The following is a 27,080-nucleotide window of genomic DNA, read 5'->3' as shown; positions in this document are numbered from 1 at the left end:
ATCTGCTTTGATCCCCTGTTGGGTGGAACCTTTCAGAGGCCATCTATGGTAGGCTCCCACCCTGTTCCCTCTCTGTTCCACTGCTTCTGGTATCTATCCTGTTTGCCATTCTGAATGAGAATTAAGCATCTTCCCTAGGGTCCTCTTTGTTGTTTAGCTTCTTTAGATCCTCAGCACTTTAAAAAAAGAGATGTGATTACCCATGGGCTACATAAGATGCTATCTCAGAACAAAATACACACAAAAATTGATGTATTATTTATTAATAACAGTTCTACAAAGTCACCATGCCATGAAATCCTTAAGACTAGAGAACATTCCATATATATTTTCATCTCCAGGGCTTAGGAAATCTGTTGCAAAAATGAGAGATAAAGATGTAGCAGTAGAGAGAAATGTAACTATTTACCACTTAGTTTCTTAAGGGAGTTAGCTCAGTGGTAGTGCACTTGCCTAGAAATCTCAAGATCCTAGGTTCAGTCTCCAGCACTGGGGGAGAAAAAAGAAATAAAAAAGAATTTCTCAATCATTTTCAACCCACTTGAAGTACAGGCACATATTTCAACTTGAAAAGTTTTTTTATACTTGCTGCCAAGTAAATGAACAAATCCTTCTGTGTACTGCCCCCCCCGTGTGCATGCGTGTGTGTGTGCATGCGTACACCTCCACACGCATGCATGCATGCGCGCAAGCAAAGGTTCAATATGGAATACAATGCTGTGAGCTTTAGTCTCCATGCTGTATGTTACACTCTAGATTTCATCATCTTAAATAACTGGGAGCTTGCCCGGGGACCTACTTCTCCCCTTTCGTTCACTGCTATTTTTTTTATTGTTTCTTTGTACAATAACGATGTAGGCATCCAATCTCTAATTTTCCTTTTTCTTAAATTTGTATTACTTCTCAGTCTTTAAAAATTAGAGTATGGGAGGCTGGAGTGATGACCTACAGACTCATCCTCTGTAGACATCACTAACAAAATGCTGTGGAACACACATACATACACATCAAACACACACGCATATACACACACCACACACAGGTAATGCAAAACTGACTAAATTTATCTGTACATCTACAATATATTTCTGTGTGAATGCACACAGTACACATTTATACAGCATATATGTATCTATACATACACGTGCGCTTCATACACACACATATACCTTTGGAAAAACTTTACAAAGTAGCACAATATCTATCATTCAAGACTATATTAGGTAGGTCCTTAGGTTTATGTCTTTTAACAAGTTTTGTACATGCATTTTGTATCATTTCATGAATTTTCTTTCATTTTGGTTCGGTTTGGCTTGGTTTGGGGTCAGGGAACTGAGACAGGTTCTTACTATGTAGTTCTGGTTGGTGTGGAACTCCTTGTGTAGACCAGGCTGGCTTCAAACTCACAGATATCTGCCTGCTTCTGTTCTTCTTGCTCCTGCTCCTGCTCCTGCTTCTCCTGCTTCCTGAGTTCAAGGATAAAATGTGTACACTACCACACCTATGAATAGGATTTCTTAAAGTTATCTGATTAACAGGACTCTGTCCCCTTTCTGCCTCAACATACTTCGTGTCAAGTTTGTTATACCTGATTTAACTTTTAAGTTATTGTGAAAACTTAATGATATTTTCAGATCTATCTATCTGATGCCTCTCAGACTACCACTGAAGTGGAAAAAACTAAACAGCATGGTGTAGGAGGTTTGAACTGGAAGTTACATGTTTTATTCTAGGTATACACAGAACTTCTCTTTTATGCCACAATATCCTTTTCATGTGGATTAAATTGTTTTTCAAATAATTCATCAAGCATTATTAGACTTCCCAGGACATTTTCCATATGTACATTTTATTGTTGATCATATAAAAAATTTAACACTAGCGTCTTGAACTTGTACAATAAATACTAGTGTAGACATTAATAAACATCCTTGCTGACATACGTAAAGAAAACTTAGGACTTTCTTGGTCTGTTGGTTTGAATGAGAATGGCCTCTTCAGGCTTTTATATTTAAATAGTAGGTCCCCAGATAGTAGAACTGTTTAGGAAGGATTAAGGGATAGGGCTTTATTGGAGGAGGTATGGTCAGTGAGATTTTAAAAGACCGTTCCCAGTGCTCATTCATTCTCCTCTCTCTGTCTCTCTCTCTCTCTCTCTGCCTCGTAGTTGTGTCTCAAGATGTAAACTCTCAGCTACTGCTCCAGCACATGTCTGCCTGCCTACTGTCAAGTTCTACATCTGCCTGCCCACTACCAAGCTCCCTGTCACGATGGCCATGGGCTCTTCATCTCTGAAGTAGGAAGCTCCAAATAAATGCTTTCTGGCCTTCATCATGGTGTTCTAAGCACAGTGGATCAGAGGAATTTCTAGAGCCTTTATATTAAACAGACTCTCCAGGAAGGACACAGCACTCTCCCAGAACATCTCCACGGTGCCTGGACCCTCAAAGTCTCTTTGGTGGTTGAGAAAGGCTCATTTAGAAAGGTATAAGAGATTAAAGGCTTAGACATGTCACTCTAGCAAGGACCTTATGATACCCCTGAAGAGCATGGGGCTCTCTAACAGATGGGTTAGAAATGGTCAAGACTGGGTCTCTATTAGCCTCTCCTTCCTCAGTTGTTAATAGTGAGTAACTTCTGCTAGGTCAAGGAATTAACTAACTAACTAACTAATTAACTAACTAGCCAGTTGAACTAAATATGTATCACAAACTAGTGCAGATGGCTTCAACCACAGATGACATAATACATCATTGTGTCAGAGTCAGTGGCATCCTGGAATCTACTCATAGAATACCAAAAGACTGCCCAGCAAACTGACCACCTTATCAAGCATTTGGAGGCCTTACAACAAGCAGTTCAAACGCACCTCATAATGTGTAGCTGTGTTCACTTAGCCAACACTGTATTTTTCTAGCCCGTATGTTAAAGAAAGTCTCAGGTGTCTTAAAGGTTTCTTTTTTTCCTCTTCTCTGAATTGTGCTCATTGAATACATCTGACTACAGCCTCAGGTATAAAAACACTTCCGGCTTGCCAGTTCCTCTCAACTACCCAATACCAGAGGAAGTCTCAGCCCAGGGTCTGGCACAATGAAGGCCTTTGCTGTATCAGGACTGCTGCTGTTCGTGTCCGGGATATGGAGGTGTTCTGGGCAAGCGTCAGGTATCAGAACGGAACTTGACTGGTAATGTTTTCAAGGGGTAGTTCCTTATGACCATGAGTTTTGCGGCTCTTGGTTTTGAGAGGTTTATTGTTCCATCTGAAAAGTTAATGACTTACTAATTCCTTGTCCTATATGTTATCTCCCCCTGGGTTACTAGAACATTATTGGCCCAGCATACAGGTTTTACAGACTTAGTCCTCATTGGCCTATGGCTTCTCTTCCCTGCTCACCATGAGTGAAGGTGTTCTGATATCAAAGTGTTGATTTTGTTGAGAGTTGAGTTCCAATCCCAACCTCCACCCCACCCCACCCCCACACACACATACACATTTTTTCCTACAGAAGCACTCTTCAATTTTCTACCAGGTCACCCTTGAGCCATCTGTTCTTCTGTCTGAGTCCCTCTTCCTGCTACTTATCTGTCTTTCAGTTTCCTACCTGTACTATTTAACCATACATTCTTTTTTTATTTTATTATTTTTTATTTTATTTTATTTTTTATTTTTTTATTTTTTATTTTATTATTATTTTCATATTTTTATTATTTATTATAATTTATTAAATTTGTATCCTGGCTGTGGCCCTCTCCCTCCTCGTTCTCCTCCTAATTCCACCCTCCCTCCCTTTTCTCCCTCTATGCCCTTCCCCTAGTCCATGGGTAAGGACCTTCTATTTGACCCTAGCCTATCAGGTCTCATCAGGACAGTCAACCACACATTCTTAATTAGCTTTATTTATGTAATCTCTCTTCCCACCCCACATCACTGTACAATTCTTTTAAAGATTTTTAAAATCTTCTTAAGATTTTAAAAACTCCAGTGTTTGCCTACAGCCAACCCAGTGATATATAGACTAGCCTTCAACATCCCAATCAGGCTGACCGCAAGCTGCTCTCAGATCCCAGAACATCTAACAGTTTCTCAAATAATTGAACAACCTTGTTTCACTACTGGCATGGTATCATGTTCCATAAGACAAAATGGGACAGAACTCATTTAAAATACCTTCAAGCCCTGCAGACTACCAGAGACTCAGCCCAAAGGAGTCAGAATTTAACTTAAGAGTTTTTCCATATAAACTGTTGTAATGTCTCAGAAGGAAAGTTTATTAGTTTATTTATTATTATTATTATTATTATTATAGTATTTGGAGTACAAAGGTGAATTTCTGGAGGCAGCACAATTACTGTGGAGAATATTAGGAATGATACTGTCACTGCTTACAAGAAGGGTGGGGTGTTAGAGGGCAGGAAACAGTCCCTATTCTTTGCCTTTATATAAAATGAAAAGAGAATTGTACAAAATGCCTCTTACAGATGTGATACTCCAAGTTGATGAAATAGGACCAAAATGAATTAAACATTTCTTTTTAGCTGAAAAAAAATATTACTTGAAAGTAATATAAGGGCAAAAAGAAAAAAGAAAGTTAAAGTGCTAGACAGGGAAGTGGAGGTTTCTGAAATGGTAAGGAAGGAGTGTAAGCAAGAGGATGCTTCCATCAAATAGGGCAGCTGCGAAGAATAAAAGAAATGAGGCTGGAGGCAGTGAGCTTCTCCTCAGGGCTGCTGAGGTTGCCCCTCGAAGGGACAGTGGTGGATTCTAGGGTATGGCCATGCAGAAATAGATGGAGGCTCAGTTTTGAAAGCAAAAGTGAGAAGACCCCATAGGAGACTATCTGGGAAGAAAGGGAAGTGGGAACGGGGACTCCATCCTAAGGCCTTTGGGCTTCACTGTTGGATAAGGGTGGTGCTGTTGGCTGGGATGGGGAAACACAGATGAAAGTGAAGTAAAAAACAACATGCGTTCCATCTAAAACATGTGCATGCTGAAGAGAACTACGTCAACCATCCTTTGTATATCTCACAGCTAATTGGAGCTCTATCCCATGGTCAGGAGAAGATTCCGGCAGAGGCAGAAACTGAACATTCTAATCTCCAGGCCGAGGCAGTGTAGTGGCTCCAAAGAGCATAATATTCAGTCTTGGTTCTTGATTCATTCTTTGACCTTGAAAGACTCACATCTTCTCTCCACATGAGCTATATGTCTGCTACTATTTGCCACACAGCCATAGCCTGACAATTAAACCTGGGGGCTATAGAGATGGTTCAACTAGTAAAGTGTTTTCCATGCAAGCACGAAGATCTGAGTTCAGATCTCCAGCACCCACAGAAAGAGCCAGTGATGGGGAAGCAGAGACAAGAGGCTTGCCAGGGTTTGTTGTCCAGCTATTCTGGCAAGGTTGGCAGGCTCCAGGTTCAGTGAGAAAACCTGTCTTAAAATAAATGGTGGGATCTGGAAAAAATCATCCTGAGTGAGCTATCCCAGAAGCAGAAAGATGCACACGGTATATACTCACTCATATAGACATATAATATAGGATAAATCTACTAAAATCTATACATCTAAAGAAACTAATGAAGAGGGAGGACTCTTGCTAAAATGCTCAATTCCTATCCAGAAAGGCAAAGAGGCTGGACATCAGAAGAAGGAGAAAAGAAGGAACAAGTCAGGAGCCTGCCACAGAGGACCTCTGAAAGGCTCTGCCCTGTAGACTATCAATGCAGATGCTGAGACTTATGGGCAACCTTTGGGCAGAGTGCAGGGAATCTCATGAAAGAAGTGGGAAACAGTAAGATCTGGAGAGGACAGGAACTCCACAAGGAGAGCAACAGAACCAAAAAATGTGAGCACAGGGGTCTTTCCTGAGACTCATACTCCAACCAAGGACTATGCATGGAGATAACCTAAGACCCCTGCATAGATGTAGCCCATGGCAGTTCAGTATCCAAGTGAGTTCCATTGTGATAGGAAAGTAGGTTCCATTGTGATAGGAACAGGGACTGTCTCTGACATGAACTGATTGCCTGCTCTTTAATTACCTCCCCCTGAGGGGGAAGCAGCATTACCAGGCCACAGAAGAAGACAATGCAGCCAATCCTGATGAGACCTAATTGACTAGGATCAGAAGGAAGGAAAAGAAGACTTCCCCTATCAGTGGACTTGGGGAGGGGCATGCATGCAGAGGGTGGAGGAAGGGAGGGATTTGGGATGGTAGGAGGGAGGGAACCACAGGGGGGATACAAAGTGAATAAAGTGTAATTAACAAATAATTTTAAAAAAGATAAGGGAGGGGAAAAAAGGCAACACCAAAGCCCCAAATGAAAAAAAAAAGTCCTAATTATGAAGTTAGCTATCTGAGACTGGGAAGCAATAAAATCCTGACCGAATGACTTTACCCTTAAATCTTACCAAGTAATAAAGACTATGTAATGTTTCTACCATCCTATGGAAAAAATTTCACGACAAAAACAAATGAGCTGCATTTTAAAAAATAAAGAAGCTTCTGAGAAAGACATACAACATCATCTTCTGACCTCACACACACACAAAGAGAGAGAGAGAGAGAGAAAGAGAGAGAGAGAGAGATTAAGTTTTACAGAGTCACCAAGGATTGGGGAACATGGTACCCAGCAATAGCACTCTGATAAAAGTACATACCTCTGCTTTCATTCTAAATAGCCACTTTAGTTAATCTCAGGCAGAACTTCTAAGTGTTTTGCAAGTTTTGCAAGTGATTCCATCTGAGGGACATCAATGGAAAGTAAAGAAAAGGGGATTCATATCATGAAAGGAATCATCTTATTTTTGCATCCCTAAAGTATATTTAAATTGGATGTCCCCTAATCCAGCTCAAAATCCGTTGCTACATATTTAGGTGGAGCAGCTGACTGCTTTTTCTTCTCTTTCAACAGTATCAGTGCAATGCAGTTAATTTCATATTCATGTTATAGCTAAACCGGTACTGTTTCATCCAAGTGAACCTGAAAACTCTGATGAAGTATTCCTAGGGACAGTCTGCATAGTGACGTCTGTGGGACCAGATGAACTTGAGTTTGTATATCCTACCTTTTCCTGTGGGATTGTTGTAGAGGTAAGAGAAGGAACTGTTTTGCCCGCTGCCATCTGTAAAGTCCTTCCAGTTGTTGTTTTCATTCTTATTTTAATATGTATGCATGTAATATGTATGCACACAGATAATGCCAACCTAGCGCCATAGCCTAAAAGAAACACAATGTTTTTGTCACTTCTATTCATTCACCGGAGACTTATGTGTATAGGATACTTGGCGTTAATAAGAAAATGATAGACTTTTCTATCAAAATGAATTAAGGTTCTGTTAATATGGCACACATCATTTCCTACAGGATCAGTTCTGCTTCCGCTCTTACAGAGTGAAGAAGTGAGGCATCAAGGCTAGCCGTGTAACCAAACACATGAAGTTAGTAGATAGCAGTCCAAGGATCAAAGACAAGGCCAGCTGATGCCCGGCCTAAGTTCTGTGATAGCTCTGGGGTAAGCAGAATAAAAGGAACAGTGACTAGAAAAATCCACAGAAAATATCCCTAGTGAAGTATCTTATTGTACTTGACTTATAGATCTGTCTCTGTCACTAAACTATAGCTTATCCCTGAGTGTAACACGCACTCCTCCTCCTCCTCCTTGGTGCTCAGTGCCCAGGCCTTATGTTAACAATGGCTCAGGGTCCAAAGGAGGAAAACAGAGGTGTAGTCTTTTGATCGAAGTTATCCCAGGAAGTTAAGGTGCAAGAATGATCTGGGATGGTCCTGAACTAGAAATAGATTTAATTTGCTCACTTGTAATGAGTGTATATGCATGTATTATGTATATATGTTTCATTGAAACCAATCGTACTTCAGCATCTATAAGGAAAACTGAAAGGAGACTTTGGCGTAGGGAGTTTCAAGCACGTCCAAGGTAAATTTAAAACATTCCATTTATCCTGCCTTAATTTGCATTGCTGTAGTCATGGAAATAAGTGTGTCTTCTAGGAACCTAAACTTCATGTCATGAGCATAGAATAACTTAAACAAAATTACGCAAAGATCTTCCAGTCTCTTCTGCCTTGTAGTATATTGTCGATCTCAGTCTGTTTCTCAAGCCTGTGCCTACCTACAGCAAGATGCCAGACACTGATTTGTTCATGTGCACCCATCAAAAGAAATCCAAAGGCATTTTGAGGTTTTTAGCAACTAAAGGCAAGTGTCATATGTAGAGCCCTTCACAGAAGTGAAGCCCACAGTTATCAAATGGGGACAGTCTTCTCCACAAGGGACACTGCAGAATTTGGGGAGACAATATTGATGCCTCCATCCAGAAAGAGAAGGGTACAACTGGAATCCGGTGATGAGGAGCAGATATTCAGCACCTGCAGGCACAGCCCCCCCACACACATATAACAGAGAGCTACCTATCCTAAAGTGCAAGTGTCTCAGCTAAGAAACCAGTCAAAATACCCACACTGATATTCTCTCCTTACTCCTTGCTGTGGGCAGACAATTTCTACAATTGTCACAGTCTAAACTGCCAACCAATTTTAATAGTGTCCATCTGTCTCACTTCTTGATTTGAAGGCTGGATGAGATGAATCTTTCAGACCTTGGCAACTCTATGGATCATCCAATCTTACAGGACATGCTGCAGCTAATCAATTCAACAAGTTACTGACTTTGGAACCTTTCTATTAACTGAGATCATACAACATATCTAATGTGATCCCAAGAGCATAAATAACGGAGGATCAAGTTGTTACAGAACTAGAACCCAGTATGGCAAAACCATCGAGTTGTAACTTATTTGTGAAATGGATATGCATTTCACACTCAGGAAATCCAGTTGGTCAGTATAGATACATCATTATTTTTAGTTAACAGTCTTCCTTCTGATGTGCTTTTAGAAACTTGAACATTCAAAGTAAAGGCCAAATACTGTGTTTGAAGTCAGTAATATCAGAAAGAGTATCTCATTTCTTCATCTTTAAAATCCTCATAGAGCAAGTTTCCATCTAAGTAAGAAGGAAATACTTCCTATAATTTTGATTTTAAAAGTCTAGTGGAAAAGCTCCCAGGACAATGTGACCAGCCTCTTGCCAATCTGATTCACAATCGTACGTAAAGTGTGTTGCTTTATTTTCTATTTGTTACATGCTTCCACAATGCAGAGAGAATGTTAAGCACATTAATTTGGCTGTCTTTATTTCTTGGGTTGGTAGACTGGCAAATGATATCTTTCTTAATTTCTTATTTGAATATATTAAAATGTATTGTGATAAACAATATGTATACTTCAAAGATCTCTTATCTCAACAGATGGTAGCTGATAGCCCTGTCTTGTATACACGGCTCACCAATATGCCCAGATTTATGACTTTTTATGTTGAGCTTAAGCTGAAGTGTGTGATTCCCAGGTCAGTGCAAACACCCCTCCCCCCCCCCACTGGCTCTTTGATTCAACTCCAACATCTCTTGACCAAAACATAGTATTGCTGTCCACAAACCTTGAATTCTTATGTATCTATGTGTCTGCAACATGTCAGTCCATCTTAACCTCTACTGCAGTCCCTACTCAGAGGCCAAATTTTAGGTCAAGAAGTGACACAAGTTAGAAAGCCGTGAGTGGGTCTTCTCTGTTCATCCATCTGTTCCCTGAGAAGTTATCAGGACATGCTGCCAAGCCAACTGCATCGTACCAACATTGGCACACGATATCCATTGAAACTTCTTACCGACACAGATTGGCTTTGATCTTTTGAACAATCAAAAGGACCCTAAGTGGGCCTTGTGCCAGTCAGGTAAAACTAGCTACCTGTCTGACACTACTCAGTGAGTTCAAAGCCAGCCATAAAAACTAGGCGAGACTGTCTCAGTATAAAAAGAGCCCTGGGGATAGAGCTCAGTGGTTGAGTACTTACATAGCAAGCACAAGGCCCTTAGAGGAATCCCAGAGGAAGTTAGGGAGGGAGGGAAGGAAGGGAGACTGAGACTCTAGGTTATTCAAAAATTAGAGTTCAGAAAGTCAAATAAGAATTAATTCCACCCTCTAAGTTTGAAGACAATTCAGTACTAAATGACATGGAAGATTAAGCTTTTTGAAACCCAGATATCTGGTTTAAGCAGTAAGTTTATAAGTCCTGAAGTAAGTTGGAATTAAAGTGTATGGCATTAGCATTTAGGTAAAAAATACGACTCAGTCCTTGCTAATGACAGTAACCACTGAGCTCTGACGTATGCCACCCGTAGCATCTGTGAACCCAGGGCACTTGAATCCTCACCATCAACTCTGTGTGTTCAACATGAATACTGTGTCAACTTAGTGACAGAAAATTAGGCACAAACACATCAAATAATTTTCCAGATTCACATAGCCAGAAAGCCCCAGATTTAAATTTGGCAAAATGACCTGAAAACACTTTTTTTTTTTTTTTAACGACACTTTTTGTGCACTGTGCTGGCTAATGAGTTTATAGAAGTCATGCTCCAAGATGACTCGCTGACATAGTCTGAAATTACAGCAGTTGGGGGCTGGAGAGGTGGCTCAGTTTTGTTTTATTATTATTATTATTATTTATTACACTTTTTTCACTTTGTATCCCCCCATAAGCCCCCCTCCTCCCCTCACAATCCCACCGTCCCTCCCCCTTCTTCACACATGTCCCTCCCCAACTCCACTGATAGGGAAGGTCCTCCTCTCCTTCCTTCTGATCTTAGTCTATCAGATCTCATCAGAAGTGGCTGCATTGTCATCTTCTGTGGCCTGGTAAGGCTGCTCCCCCCTTAGGGGGAGGTGATCAAAGAGCAGGCCAATCAGATTATGTCAGAGGCAGTCCCTCTTCCCATTACTATGGAATCCACTTGGACACTAAGAGCATTTCCTGCTCTTCCAGAGGGCCTGAGTTTGGTTCTGAGCACCCACATCTGTCAGTTCACAACAAAGCCTTAGCCCCAGCTCCAGAGGAGTCTGTAATCTCCTACAGAATCTGTGGGCACTGCACTCATGTACACACACACATAATTTATTAATCAAATACAATCTTTAAATAAAAGTAATCAGACAGTTAGCTCCTGGTAACCTGGTAGTTCAACTTTGGGAGATTCCCCTTCAGCCAGTTACTCTAACACAGAATTTTCTGGAAGTGTTCTTTTTTTAACTGAGAATAATTTCTGTATCCATGAACTTATTAGCCCTCAGTGGAGGATACTGAGTGAGTCTGAGGCTATTGAACATGAATAACACAGCTAGGAAATCTAAGTTTTTAAAGCTACTGAATCACTAAAATGTTGGGTTAAGGCTAGCATTAAAGCCTAGGGATGGTGAGCTTTATGCCTCACACTGCTTTCTAATTCCTGTTTTTATTATTTTGTTCTTACTGTGGAAACACTCGTGTTTTTGATCATCCACAAATGGGCTTTCCTGATCGGTGCTGGTCCCTGGTACAGAACAAGCGCTGCAATCATTGTGGCCGTCCCCTCCTAAGCGATATCTGGGTAAGAGTTTCTACAAGGGCCAAAAATTCATATGTAAACATTCATAGTTTAGGATCAAAGCAAAAATTATCCGTTACATTTTGTATTTGTTTGAGAAATAGCCTATGTTTATCTCAACCATGTTGCACTCAGTGGGAATGAGTCATGCACAGTCACTGTACAACTTGATGAAAGCCTACAGTTAGGTCCAGCTTCATCACCCTCTCTTCATTCTTGAGTGCCTTTCCTTGACGGTAAATATTTTACCTTCGAGCATTTGAAATTACACAATCGAATCCAAAGCCAATGTCTGTAATGGAAGAAAGGGTAGAAAAGTTCTGAACTTACCAATTTAAAACATTCTCTTTGTGTCTTGTCACAAAATGGTGCCCCTGAAAAAAAAATAGTATGAGCAAAACATTTATGATTTACCACTGGGTGTCAAATATATTCAAGATTTCTTTGGAAACACTCGTGTCTTTGATAGCCATTTTCTCTATTTTTTCTGTAGGTCTTTAGAAAATGAGGTCTATGTGGCTCCTGCTCATAAAAGATGGATTATGTACCACCATATCGCTCCTACTTTGGGGCCTAAATTTAGCTAGCTCCAACTCACAGAGCACTCAACTTTCAAAAATTATTCTTGACCCAGGAGGGTGGGATTCATGAGGCGCCACCCCTCTCAGAGGAGCTACTTACAGTTAATGGTGAAGAGAGTCAGTCTCTTCTGTGGAAAAGCCACTGGAGGGTTACCCACATTTCAGTAAATATTCCCTACCTTTGTTGATGCAAGCAATCCTAAGTAAACCCCTCTCTCTCTCTCTCTCTCTCTCTCTCTCTCTCTCTCTCTCTCTGTGTGTGTGTGTGTGTGTGTGCATGTGTGTGAGAGAGAGAAGGACATACAACATTCAAACAGAAAAAAATTTAAGAAAATAAAAATAGAAGGGAAACGTGAGTAAAAAGGGGAGAGGTGATTTCAAAGGCATGAAAGGGGATAAGAGAAACTAATGGGTGGAAGAAAACAAAATATATTATGCAAATGTGTAAGTTTGTCGAAGAATAGTATATTTATTTTTTTCTTAAGAGTAGAGGTTTTTTCATATGGTACATCCTGATATGGTCTTCCTCCCTCTATTCCTCCCAGATCCTCCCCACCACCCCTCACATTTGGTTCTACCACCTTTCTGTCTGCCATTAGAAAACAGAAAGTCTTCTAAAGAATAATAATAAAGTAAAACAAAAGCAAAAACATCACAATAAGACAAAACAAACAGAAGGAAAAAATCCCAAGAAAAGGCACAAGAAACAGATATAGACATAGACTTACACATTGACACTCTCAGGAATTCCATAAAAACATAAAACTTGAAGCCATAATATATACTCAAAGGGCTGATAGGCCAAAGAGACAGACAAGTGGGAGAAATAAAAATTTTTAAAGAGAGACATCACGTAAAAAAGGAACCTCCAAGGATGCGCTAGAGCTCATTTTCTGTTGGCCATCGACTGTCTACATTAAGTAGGCATGCAGCCTACCCTTAAGAAGAATTTATTTCCCCAATGAGACTCCCTTGGAGAAAACTAAATTTTCATTTCCAAGTGTTTATTGATTGGAGCTAGCTTCTATGTTAAGGAGAAGAACATGTGTCCACTTTGCCTTTCAGATCTAGGACCCCATCAAGTGCAGACTAATGGGAGGACCCTGTGTATACTGCTTCGGTCTCTAGGAATTAATATTGTGTCAATCTTGTTGTTTAAAGGGCTTTGTTTCCTTGGTGTCCTGAATCCTCTGTGGTTCTTACATTCTTTCCACCTCTTCTTCCTCTGGCTTTCTGAGCCCTGAAGGGAGAGATTTGATGGAGACATCTCATTTAGAATAGTAGCCACTCTGCATACTATCTGGCTGTGGGTCTCTGTTCCCATCAGATAGAGAAGGAAGCTTCTCTGATGTGTGAAAAGAGAATGTCATTGGAAATCATTTATTGCTAGGCTCCTTTGGTAGAACAGCAGTATTTGGCTTCCCCTCTAGGTCCCTGGGCTATCTAGTCTCAAGATTTTGCTCACCTAAGCAGCAATGGATATAGGTTCCATCTTTTACTTAAGGAGTGAGCCTTAAGTAAAATCAGATATTGGTAGGTTACTTCTACAAGCTTTGTGGCGGCGTTGCACTAGAATGTCTGGCAGTCAGGACACAATTGTATCTCGAAGCATTTGTAGAGGAGTTAGTGTTTGTGTTTCTTCTTTGGTAGCATGAGAGTACCTTCCAGTACCAAGAACACGACTTTATAATGGTGAAGGCTCTAGGTAGGCACCAGCTCAACTTCTCTGTGTTCCGTGAGTTGTTGAAGTCTTGTCTTCAGCAATAGGACAGTACTATCAGTTTGTGGAAAACAACCAATAGCCTTGGCAACCTGGGTTGTTGGGAGTTCCCATGATACTCCTTTGTCCAACAACTCAATTAGATACAACCCATTCCCAGTTCTGGAAGCTTCATTTGGTGACAAAGGATGTCCATTTGGAGCTGTCTCTCCTGTTACTTGGTGGTTGCATTTAGATCATATATGTACATGTTTTAAGAAGCTTCTACTGTGTTATGTTTCCATACTACCCATCAAATGGCCCTTAATTTTAACTATCTCTTCCTTTGTTCCCTCCTTCATTCTGCTCCCTACTTGATCCTCCCATTCCAATTGTTCATCTTTGTCCATCCATATCTATTCTATTTCCTTTTCCTAAGGAGATATATTTGCCCCCTAGTCCCTTACTCTATACTTAACCTCTGTGGTTCTACAGATTGTGTAGTTTGATTACCATTGAATTAATAGCTAATATCCACATATAAGTGAATACATAATATTTGTTTTTCTGGGCCGGGGTTACCTTACTCGGGATATTTTTTTTCTGGTTGTCCATTTACCTGTACATTTCATAATTTCCTTTTTAATGGCTGAATAATATTCTATTGTGAAAATGCACATTTTCCTTATCCATTCTTCTGTTGTGAGACATCTAGACTATTTCCATTTTCTGGCTAGTGTGAATAGAGCAACAATAAACATAGTTGAGTAAGTGTCTTTATGGTAGAATGATGCATCCTTTGGGTATATGCCCAAAACTATATATGCTTGGCATAAATGGAACTTGTGGTAGATCTCTTCCTGTCTTCCTGAGGAGCCACCACAGTGATTTCCATAATGGCTGTACAAATCTGAACGCCCACAGCAGTGGATGAGTGTTTCCCTTACTCCAATTCCTTGCCATCATGAGCTTTCATTTGTTTTATTGATCTTGGCCATTCTTATGGGCATAAGATAAAATCTCAATCATTTTAATTTGTATTTCTCTGATGACTAAGCATATTGAACATCGCTTTAAATGTTTCTCATCTATGTGAGTTTTTTCTTTTGAGAATTCTGTTTATATCTTTATTCCATTTTTGATTGGGTTGTTTTCTTGATATCTAGTTTCTTGAGTTCTTTATATATTTTGGATTTTAGTCCTCTATCAGATGTGTATTTTGTAGAACTCTTTTCCCATTCTGTAGCCTACCACTTTGTTGGAATGATGGTGCCCTTTGTCATGCAGAAGCTTCCCAGGTTCATGAGGTCCCATTGATTAATTGTTGATCATAGTACCAGTGTTCTGTTCAGAAAGTCTTTTTCTATGCCAGTGAATTCAAGGCTCTTGTCCACTTTCTGTTCCATCAAATTCAATGTCTTTTTGATCTATTTGGAGTTGAATTTTGTACACAGTGATAAATATGGGTCTATTTGCATTCTTCAACATGTCTTCTACAGACATCCAGTTTGACCAGCACCATTTGTTTAAAATGTTGTCTTTTTTTTCCAGGGTGTATTTCTGGCTTCTTTATCAAAAATCAGGTGCCCATAGATTTTATCCACTCAATTAAATTGATCAACATGTTTGTTGTTGTGCTAATACCATGCTGTTTTTACTACTATAGCTTTATAGCACAACCTGAAATAGGGAATAGTGATACCTCCAGCAGTTCTTTCATTATTCAGAATTGTTTTAGCTGTCCTGGGTTCAGTGTTTCCATATGAAGCTGAAATTTATCCTTTCAATTCTGTGAAAATTTGTGTTGGAATCTTGATAGGGATTGCACTGAATCTATAGTTCACTTCTGGTAGAATGGCCATTTTTACTGTGAAAACTTCAATTTGAAGAGGTTAACCACGCCAAGAAAAACTACAAGGAATAAATAATCCCAGCAGGGAAAAAAAATCCCACATAATACAACAACAAAATAATAGGAATCAACAACAAACACTGCTCACTGATAACTCTTAACAGAGGTTTCAAGTCCCCATATGTGGTGGGTGTGTCTTGCTTGGTAGGGAATTCTGGGATCTTGCCAGGTGCTGCCACTGCGTGTTCCAGGGAGAATGTGTTTCTAGGTATTAGGAGTTGACATTTAGGAATGGAAGGGCACGGGGCTGAGGACCTCCACAGGAAGGATGAAAGCACGGTGTTCCACCAGTATCTGCTTAATCCCCCTTAGAAATGGTGGTGGGGTGTGAGGAGAGGCACCACCAGTAATCTGCTACAGAGATTAGGATGATATCGGGGACTGGATTTAGAGGGAAGAGAGATTGAAAACCTGTAGGTTACCTACCTGCTTAGCTGACCTACTTGCTTCCCTGGCAGGCTTAACTGGTGGGTTCCTGGGAAATGCTTGCTGGAGTTGGGGGCTGGGTTAATAGGATGAGTGGGGAGAAGGAAGGTTAGAGGAGAAGATCTGAGCACTGGAGATGGGGGCAGGGGGGAAGGAGAGGCTTCAGCAAGTGGACCGTTACAGAGTTAGGGGTGAGACTGAGGGAATGGATTTAAAGGAGAGGAGGGGGAAGTGAATGTCTGCAGATATCCTACCTCCATTTAAATTTTTTATTTTATATTTTATTTAAAACAATTTTTAAATTTAAATATATTTTTGATCATGTTCTCCCCCAATTCCTTGGTCATAATTACCAACATATAAGGTTGTTGCATTAAAAAAAATTTTTTTAGGACAGTGATTGATATATATTGAAGAATCAATAGTGCTATTACTGTTACTCCATTAAAAATAAAATAAAATTTAAAAGCCCCTATAATGGAAGAAAAATATTCTTGAGCCTTGGGATCTTAAAATAGTAAATATCAGTTGCTGAACTTTTTCCCCACAGTCAAAACCTCCTTATGGGACAAAGAATCATTCTCTTCAAAGACCTTTTCATCCATCCTTTCACCATTGACTGACCACAGCGACACAAAGTTTAAGAATATGTCACAGCCTTTGGTATTTATATAATTGCATGTTTTTATTTTATTTTAATATACTATAACCCTTTGTGATGCCTTTGAAAATAATCTATCAGTGTTTTTAACCATTGGTGTAACCACAATCTATAAATAAAAGTTTTTATTGTGTGTATTATTGTGCCTCTAAATAGAGCTAATTTAGTTTTTATATTTCTAGGCTAAATTAACAGAAAAGTGGGAGCTGGGGCAAAGCAATTACCAGTCTTGTTTTCACTAGTTTTTGATAGCTTGCCTATTGAGAACTAGTCCCTGCTGTGTGCAGTAATAAAGCCTATGAGCTTGCTCGGAAGAGAGTCAATGGAGACTGAGACCCACTAGAGTAGAGAGAGGTCAGACATGTGAACAGAATACTAAAATCCTTCCCTGGGACTGTCTCTGACAGGAACTGATTGGCCTGCTCTTTGATCACCTCTCCCTGAGTGGGGAGCAGCCTTACCACGCCACGGAGGAAGGCAATGCAGCCACTCCTGATGAGACTTGATAGACTAGGATCAGAAGGAAGGAGAGGAGGACCTCCCCTATCAGTGGACTTGGGGAGGGGCATGGGTGGAGAAGGGGGAGGGAGGAGAAGATTGGGAGGGGAGAACGGAAGGAGGTACGGGGGGGGGATACAAAGTGAATAAACTGTAATTAATAAAAATTTTTAAAAAAGAAACCCCCCCCCCAAAAAAAATATCCTTCCCTGGGCTGGAGAGATGGCTCAACAGTTAAGAGCACTGACGCTATCCCTGAAGACTTGGGTTCAATTCCCAAAATCCCCATGGCAGCTCCCAATTGGCTGTAACTCCAAGATCTGATACCCTCACATAGATATACATGCAAGCAAAATACCAATGCACATAAAATAAAAACGTATCTTAAAGATCTTTTACTGCATCTGGTCTCTGGCACTCGGGAGGCAGAGGCAGGCGGATCTCCTAGTTCAAGACCAGCCTGTTCTACAAAGTTTTAACACAGCCAGGATTACACAGAAAAACCCTATCTTGGGGTTAAAAAAACAGCCTCCCCCCAGGGGCTGGATAAATGGATCAGTAAATAAGGAGCTTACAGTGCCAAACTAAATATTGGATCCCAAACAGGCAAATTAAAGGGGACGGGGCATGATGGCATGCATACCGTCCCAGTGTTCTGGAAGCAGAGAGACAAAGGATGCTCTGGGCAGGCTAGCTAACTAGACTTGCCAGCAAAAGGCCCTGCCTCAGTAAATAATGTGGAGAACAAGAAAGGAAGACACCTGACATCAAACCCTGGCTTCCACAAGCAAGTACACAAAGACGCAGATGCAAAAAGATGGAAACAGCTCCTCCTGAACCAAACCATTCTGTCATAGAAATTCAGGAGCAGATGGTAAGTTCTGAGTCCACTGACACGGTTGTTCTCTCAGTCCTCCGAGGCAGTGTTAGCAACCTTCCCATTCTTTGTCCCATGGATGCTGTGCCAATGGGCTGGTTTCTCCAGACACACAAAATATTGACCATGCACTCGTGTTTCTCCAGTACTTTTGTCAATACTGTCGTCATTTCAAGCTAGCATCTAAGGAATTGCAGCTGTATGCTGAATGGCGGTGATTCATACATTGTCACTTTATAATTTGGTAAGAGGGTACATGACAGCTTTCCAAAGTCCAGACTACCCACTGCACACTTGTCTCAAATCTAGGTTAAGTTATACCTAGTAGGGGTTCAAGTCTCCCCTGCTTGTATCATTACCACAATTTCTGCTTAGAAACTAATAAGAATGTGTATTTTCTATTTGTATATCCAATTAACTGAATTCTAGCAAAGGAAGTACCCTACAGTGGTCTCAACCCTTTGTACAGATGGCAGCTTCATTCACCTAAACCTCACTCTGCCTAGGCAAAGCTGGTTCAAAATCAGAAAAAGCAAGGTTCGAGGCTTTGGTGTCAAGTCCTGGACTTCAGTGCCAGGACTGGAATAGACCTTAACCCATTCCTCCTTTTTTTTCCCATTCCAAAGCCATTCAGCTCCCATAAAAACCAAAAGGTATAATGCAAATAAACAAGGAGATCTTTAAAAGATCAGGAATAGCACAGTTATACACTAGGTGACAGTTAACAGGAAGCTTGGGAATGAGGCAAGTCCAGTGTCAGCCAAGAACCTTCACCATCACACAAGACGTTTCCTAGGGAACTATATGGACACCTGGAGTTCCAGTTCAGGAAAAGCTAGTCAGTGCATTCTTCATTTGCTAATCTTTATGATACATGGAAAAGAACCATAAGACTATCTTGTCCTTCAAGAACTTTGTGAGGAGGCACTGAGCAAAATATTTTTCCAAAACCAATGCCAATAAAGGATTAAACAGAAATTTTGTATGTTTGTATTGTTGTATTGTTGCTTTGTTTTTTGAGACAGTCTCTCAGGTAGCCCAGACTGAGCTTAAATCCACCGTGGAACCAAAAAAAAAAAAAAAAAAAAAAAAAAAAAAAAAAAAAAAAAAAAAAAACAAAAAAAAAAAAAAAAAAAAAAAAAAAAAAAAAAAAAAAAAAAAAAAACAGCCATGGATTCTTGGTCCTTTTGAGTATTGGGATCAAAGTCATGCAAAAATAGATCCAGTAAAGATTAACACCAAAACCACAAGATGCAGACTTTCACACATATATAGTGGCTGAGAATGTGTGCTCAGATATCTTAAACCTAGAGCCCATCCCCAAAGGAATAGTGGCTGCCTATGAGAGAGCATCTTTCCTAAAGCATATTGAAGACTTCTTCTGAGACCACTCTGAAGGAAAATTCAGAAATTTACAAAAACCAATGTGTGACTCAAACTTTGGGCATAAGTATTCCTGATAAGACGATCTATGTTGAGCTGTTCTACAATGTATGCATATTTCAAAAGAGCATATGGTACATGATAGACAGGTAAAAAAAAAAATAGTCCATCAGTATCATTTCTCTAAAGTACAAAAAGGATGTCCCCTGAGCCTTAGGTACAGGAGTACATTATATTTATATACCAGTTGAAGCTAGGCTCCCCACAGTCATTTATTCTCTGCATTTTCACTAGTTGTGAATCCCTGTAGTAGCCTACACCTGCTTGATAAAGAAGAAGAAAGAAAATTAGTTTAAAAAAAGAAAAAGAAAAAAAGAAAGAGAAAGAAAAAAACTTCTTTGTTGAGTGGTGGGAGCCACTCTTTCCTGAGGGTCCAAAGATAAATATTCATGTGCATATTCACCTGTACTTGACTAGTTTAATAGTATCAGGCACAAATACTCACCTAGTAAGTGGGCTTTAAATGTAATTAGACAGCTGTTGTTTATCCCCATTGTCATTGTCATAGTTCACAGGCCGAGACTAGATGGAAAAATTGTAAGATCCAGAGGACCAGGATACCAGCTGCAAGATAGTGTCATTTCTAGACTTGAGAGGGATGCTATACCCATGAAATATCAAAAAAATACAGTGGTGTAAATAAAACCTACATAATGATCACACCACATGCCAATATAGATGGAGAGAACTCTCACAAGGCCCCACCCCTAGGTGAAGATCTATAGACAGTTTCCTACAAGGACAAGCCCCTGATTGCTCGGTTGTCCAACCTCAAGTGGTCCTCCCTAAACACACACACACTACTGAGTCCATTTACTGTTGCACATATGTGTATACACATATATAAAATAATAAGAGGTCATGAATTTGAGAGTATATGGAGTGACATGGGAGGAGTTGGAAGGGAAAGAGGGATTTGAAATGATATAAATACATACCCATCTATGAAATTCTCAAAAAATAAAATTTTAAATTAAAATTTTTCAAAATAAGCTGTATGGATATTGTCCTTGGCAATCAGGTCTCCCTATCAGTTTGCAGAGAGCAAACCTCTGTCCTAGCATCAGCCTTAATTGTTTAGAGATCTTCACAGGACCCCTCTTGGCCAAAAATTCAACTGAATGCAACCCAGTCTTGCCACTGGAAGCATTTCTTGGCTATAAGAGATGTCTGGTTGAGACTTCATATGCCCCATTACTAGGAGTTCTCATTAGGGTCACCCTCATAGATTCCAGGAAGTTTCCACTGCACTAGGCTTTGAAACAACTCCCCCAAATATCCCCCAATTTCAGCCATCTCTCCCCAAGTTCTCTTTCCATCCCATTTCCCCACCCACCTGATCCCTTCTGCTCCCAGACCAACCTCAAGATATAGTCTATTTCCCCTCCCCAAGGAGGCCTGTGTGTCCCTCCAAGAAGCATTCTCTTTAAATAACCTAAGTCTGCAGATTATTGCTTGTTTATCATTTACTTAATGGCTAGTAATTCACTTACACATGAATACAAACCATATTTGTCTTTCTGGGTCTGAGTTACCTCACTCAGGATGTCTTTTTTTTTTTTTCTTTCAGTTCCATCTATTTGCCTGCAAATTTCATGTCATTTTTTTTTTTTAACGGCTGAATAAATGTAGCACACTTTCTTTATCCATTCTTTGGTTGAGGAATATCTAAGTTGTTTCTAGTTTCTGGGTATTATGTATAGAAATAACTATGAACATGATTGAGCAAGAGTCCTTATGTTAGGATAGAACATCCTTTGGGTCTATGCCCAAGAGTGGTATAGCTGGGTCTTGAGGTAGATTTATTTGCCAACTTTCAGAAGAACCATGATATCGATTTCCGTAATGGCTGTACAAATTTGCACCCCCACCAGCAAAGGAAGAGTGTTCCCCTTGCTCCACATCCTCGACAGTATGAGCTGTCACTTGTATAATTGATCTTAACTGTCCTGTAAGCTGTAAGATGAAATCTCAGAGTCGTTTGGATTTGCATTTCCGTGATGGTTAAGGATGTTGAACATGACTTTGTTTCTCAGCCATTTGTGATTCTTCTGTTGAGAATTCTCTTTTTAGATCTGTACCTCATTTTAATTGGATTATTGGGATTTTTTTTTTGATATCTAGTTTCTTTAGTTCTTTATATTTTGGATATTAGTCCTGTATCAGATGTTGAGTTGGTAAAAAAAAAAAAAAATGTATTTCCCTACTCTGTAGGCTGCCACTTTGTCTGATTGATGGTGTCCTTTGCCTTACAGACATGTTTCAGCTTCATGGGTTCCATTTACTAATTGTTGATCTTACTGCCTGCACTATTGATATTCTTTTCAGAAAGTTCTGTTCAAGGTGCCTATCACTTTCTCTTCTGTCAGGTTCAGTGTATCTGGTTTTATGTTGAGGTCTTTGATTCAACTGGACTTGAGTTTTGTGCAGGAAGATAAGTATGGATAATTTCTCTTATTTGAAAGTCTGGTACAATTCTGTGATAAAACCATCTAGCCCTGGGCTTTGTTGTTGTTGTTGGAAGACTTTTAGTTAATGCTTCTATTTCATAAGTTATAAGTTATAAGTCTTTAAATTACTTATCTGAATTTGATTTAGCTTTGGTAAGTAGTATTGAGAGACCAAAAAAATTAAAAATTAGCAGCTATTATTAATTAAGGCCTGAATTATGTGGGTGGAGAAGTCTAGTAATGCCCTGAGGGGAAGGACCACCTTATTGCATTCTTTTCTCACCCACTGGAGATAACAGTTGCTAGGAAACTGGCCCATCCCCCTAGGGAGGGACACCAGGTCATTTTGTTCTGGGGACCTTTCTATAGCCAATCAATTCAAAATGTAGCATTTTGACCAATAGATGCTTACCAGGCAGGAATTGCCCCTGCCTTGGGCATGCTGGGTGGGACCAGAATCTATATATCACCCAATTAACCTGGGCGCAGGGCGCTCAGCTCCCATGGCTTCGGTGATGGGTGTGTGTGGGCCCAAGCTGCAGCTTGTAATTTACAAAAAAAAAAAAAAAAACCTCATGTATTTACAGCAGAGTCTGTTTATTCCTGGTCTTTTGGGGTTCGTGAACTGGGCAGAACAGTATCTATCAAGAAAATTATCCATTTCTTTTAGATTTTCAAATTTGGCAGAGTAAAGATTTTAAAGAATGTCCTTATGATTTACTGGATTTCCTTAATGTCTGTTATGTCCTCCTTTTTGTTTCTGATTTTATTAAACATTCTCTCTCCATCTTTTAGTTAGTTTGGATAAGGGTTTGTCTATCTTGTTGATTTTCTTAAAAAAACCAACTCTTTGTTTATCTAATTCTTTCTATTGTTCTCTTTGTTTCTATTTTATTGATTTCAGCCTGCAGTTTGATTATTTCTTGTCATCCACTCCTCTTGGGTGCTTATTTCTTTTTGTTCTAGAGCTTTTAAGTCTGCTATTATATTTCTAATACGCAATGTCTCCAATTTCTTTTTGAAGGTGCTTACTGCTACAAACTTTCCTCTTAGCACTGCTTTCATTGTGTCCCATAGGTTTGGGTATGCTGTGTAATCATTTTCATTGAAACCTAGAAAGTCTTTACTTTCTGTCTTTATTTCTGTCTTGACCCATTTTGCACTCAGTAAAGAGCTGTTCAGTGTCAACTAGTTTGTAAGCTTTCTGTTGTTTCTATTGTTGTTGATATCCATATTTAATCTGTGGATGGTGGTCTGATAGATGCAGGAATTTGCTTCAATTTTCTTTTTTATATACTGAAACCTGCTTTGTTCCCTAGTATGTAGTCAGTTTTATATTACTGTAACAAAATACTTGATATAAACGACATAAATGAGAAAATATTTATTCGGGCTGTTATGCCCGAATTGCTATACCCCAAAAGACCACCACCAGGAGCTGAGTCCATTGCAAACCACATGAGGATCTTTTTATTACAAATTACAAGCTGCAGCTCAGGCTCACACCCCGAACCGCTGAAGCAGTGAGAGCCAAGAGCCCTGTGCTCAGGTTAGTTGGGTGATTTAAAGATTCTGGTCCCTCCCAGCATGCCCAAGGCAGGGGTGATTCCTGCCTGACAAGCATCTATTGGTCAAAATGCTGCATTTTGAATTGATTGGCTATAGGAAGGTCCCCAGACCATAATGACCTGGTGTCCCTCCCTAGGGAAAATGGGCCAGTTTCCTAGCAACTGTATCTCTAGTGGTGGGGAAAGAATGCAGTATGGCAGGTTCTTCCCCTCAGGGTATTACTGGACCTCACCCAGCAAGTTCAGGCCTTAAACTTTAATAATAACGGTTGATTTTTAATCTTTTGTTCTCTCATGGTTTCAAAGTTTCAGTCCATAGTTGGCTGGCTGCATTACTATAGACCTATGTAGAAGCAGATTATCACAGTGGCGGGACCACGTAAAGTATGAAACTGTTTCCTGGAAGCCAGGAAACAGGAGGGCATGAGGGACAATATTTGCCCTTCAGAGACCCCCAATTGATACATCTCCCCTGGAAGATTCATTCACCTCTCAATAACACCACCAAATTAGGATTCCATCAATGGCTCAATCTATTGATGAAGTCACAGCCCACACTACCAACAAATAGCAACCAAGCCTTTAATACTCATGCTTTCATGAGACATTTCAGATTCACACCACCAACCTATCCATGAGCATGAGCATGGATTCAAATCAGTAGCGAAATCAGCATTCCTGATGACCCATTTTGTAGAGGGCATGAGGTCCTTGTGCTCACCAGGAGCACTAGGGAAACCAGAAATGTTAAACTTTCAGGCTTTTGTCTTCAATGGAAGGGATTTAACCTGTGTTTTACTCAGAAACCAGAAATGTTAAACTTTCAGGCTTTTGTCTTCAATGGAAGGGATTTAACCTGTGTTTTACTCAGAAAGCTGGAGTTGGGTGTAGTTAATAACCTGGTGATCTTTTGCTAACTGTAGAGCCAGGCCTCATCCAAAGCCCCAGACTGTTGTGTTTATCCCAGACTCTTAAGCTTTGTTTCTCAGTCAATGGAACCATTCTTGTGGAAGAAGTCACAGGCACTTTGCAAAGGACTTTTGATGTATCCATTCATACCTTAAGCTTTGTTGAGACAATTGCCATGAGGAAAGCCTTTTCCAAAGTTGTACTATGCTTAGATATGTCAAAAATAAACCATTCAGGGTCAGACTCTAAAAGTTTGAATCACCACTGGGTAACTAAATTATGTTGAGTGGATTTTCTTCTTTTGCTTCGTGCAAATTGCTTCTTTGCTAGAGAAACCATTTATAGAGACCCCAACACCCTTTCACTCATTTCAATGTGGCTGAGAAGTACATGAAATATTTCTAGTAAAACACTAAAAATAGAACCAGCAAGATGGCTCCTTTTTGTGATGTCTTAATTTTGGCTTTGGAATTCTCCATTCAAATGGCACTGAGCTCACTCTGTAGAGGGAGGGTCCCAATTCCAGCAAGAAGAAATATTTTCCATAAAATGAACAAGAGTGGAAGTCCTGGGTCTCTTGGAACTTGCCCTTCATGAACTTCAAGACTAACAATGACTTCCTTTGCTCTTGAAGATAAAACAAAGTTTAGAAAGTTTCCTCAAAGACCATAAAGGATTCATATCTAAATAGCTCCAATAAGAAAACATACACATTACTATTTTTAACTACTTTAAAGTGCAATTGTTTTCATTCAGGCTTATGGAACTTATATATAACTAATACAATTGAAAACATTAAATCTGATCCTATGATACCAGGATCATAGTGAGTGTGGATGTGAGTGTGTGTGGGTGTACGAGCACACGGATCTGTGTATGTGTATGTAAACATGATTATGAGTATCTGAGGAGATCAGAAGAGGTTTTTAGTTCCCCTGAAGCTGGAATTACAGGGGGTTGTGAGCCACCCAATTTGGGTGCTGGGAACCAAACTCTAGTCCTCTGAAAGAGGAGCAAGAGAGCTCCTAACTGCTGAGCCTTATCTCGTTTCCCACTTAATTCCTTTCTGGGTTCCCAAGTTTGGCTTAAAAATGTGTTGCTGGAATTTTTATTGTCTGCATTCATAATGTGGATTGGGATATAGTTCCTTTTGTGATGGCTTCATTTTGGCTTTAGAATTCTCTGTTCAAATGGCACTGAACTCAAATCCAGGGCTTGCCTGAGCCCTGCCCATTGCCAGTTATCTAAGCGTGTGGAACCCTGGTCTCAATGATGGCCAGTGGTGCTTGGATGTGTCATCTGTAGCGTCCAACATTTTCACAGGAAGTCCTGTGAAATGCAGCTCAAAGTGAGGGTAGCTAGAGAGGCAAGATGATCTATCAAACATGAACAGGTAAGGGTGAATTCTCACTACACTGCACTGTCCTGCTGCAGAGCTCAATTTCTAAGCTAAAGTTTGACTTTCTAGCTCATTATCAAAGTCATTTTCTCAAAACAAGAGAGTATAACGTGCCTTGTTTAATAGTTTCTTCAATTAGTTTATAACTTATTTGGGTAAGTCCCATAAATGTGTCCACTATACCTTTGATCTGGTTCTTAAGCCTTTGGGAAACTAGGTTTTTCCAGATATCTTGATGCTTGGATTACTCCTGAATACTCAACTGCAGTGAGTCAAGCAAATAACCAGAATCCCACAGCACTTATTCAGAAGCAATGAAATTTTTTTTAAAAAAAGCTTGGACTTTCTTGATTATAAAGTAATTTTGGGTGGATGACTATGCCATACTTAATCCTTAAGCCACTTAAACTAGACTCTATGCTTAAATCAACTTTCTCCTAGATCAAGTCACTTCAACTACTTATTTTTTTAAGCTTATTACTGTAAAACTTTTAACATTTCTCCAATGAGATTATCTATCAGTTTTTGTTACTAATTGCCATTTGGCTTAATGATCTGGGGTTTCTGTCAGCAAATATCTGGCAAACTTTTAAACAGACTCTTTGCATTATGTAATGGGAATAAAACAGTGGACATGAAAGACTTACACCTGCCTTGAGTCTGGCAGGGAGACAAATGTTAAACACAGTTAAGAAACAATTCTGCAAATATTTGATTGCAGTGCCTGTAAGTGCTGTGAAGGAAAACACTGAGTGTCAACAGAGTGGTCAAAAGCCAGGTCTAAGAGCTCCGAGAGAGTGGCCCTAAGGAAGCAGCATTTGCACAGCTGGGTAAGCTGGCCTTCTGACATGCAGGACGCAACAGGAGCTGAGAACAAGAGCTTAAGATCAGGAAAGCACACACGCAAAAGCCTACAGGAAGGGTTTGGAACAGCAGAGGGCTCAGAAAACTATAGTTTTGGCACAGTGTACAAGGCCGTGAAGTAACAGTTGAGAGTCAGAGAGATGCTAGGTAAATACATTTGGATATCATATTTAAAATCTGGACTTTTATCCAAAGTAAAGTGAGCAGGAAGAGGATTTTTTTAATTTTTAAATAGTACAGTTTCACAGAAAATTCAAAATTTATATTTTCATAGAATATAAGTTAAAAGAC

The 27,080-nt window shown here is 39.8% G+C and overlaps 1 protein-coding gene across 1 annotated transcript; it reads left to right on the top strand.

Annotated features, from left to right (window-relative positions):
* Nucleotides 1-3,090: 3,090 nt before the first annotated feature.
* Nucleotides 3,091-12,089, top strand: LOC129681983 (oocyte-secreted protein 3-like). Its single transcript, XM_055614199.1, has 4 exons — nucleotides 3,091-3,163; nucleotides 6,955-7,094; nucleotides 9,331-9,428; nucleotides 11,996-12,089. The coding sequence occupies exons 1-4, from the start codon at nucleotides 3,091-3,093 to the stop codon at nucleotides 12,087-12,089; spliced, it is 405 nt and encodes a 134-aa protein (XP_055470174.1).
* Nucleotides 12,090-27,080: the final 14,991 nt, after the last annotated feature.

Source organism: Psammomys obesus, unplaced genomic scaffold (assembly GCF_907164565.1).
Source record: "Psammomys obesus unplaced genomic scaffold, mPsaObe1.curated_primary_1811, whole genome shotgun sequence".
NCBI lineage: Eukaryota > Metazoa > Chordata > Mammalia > Rodentia > Muridae > Psammomys > Psammomys obesus.
Note: the sequence above shows the minus strand (reverse complement) of the source record. Positions and strands in the feature narration are given on the sequence as shown.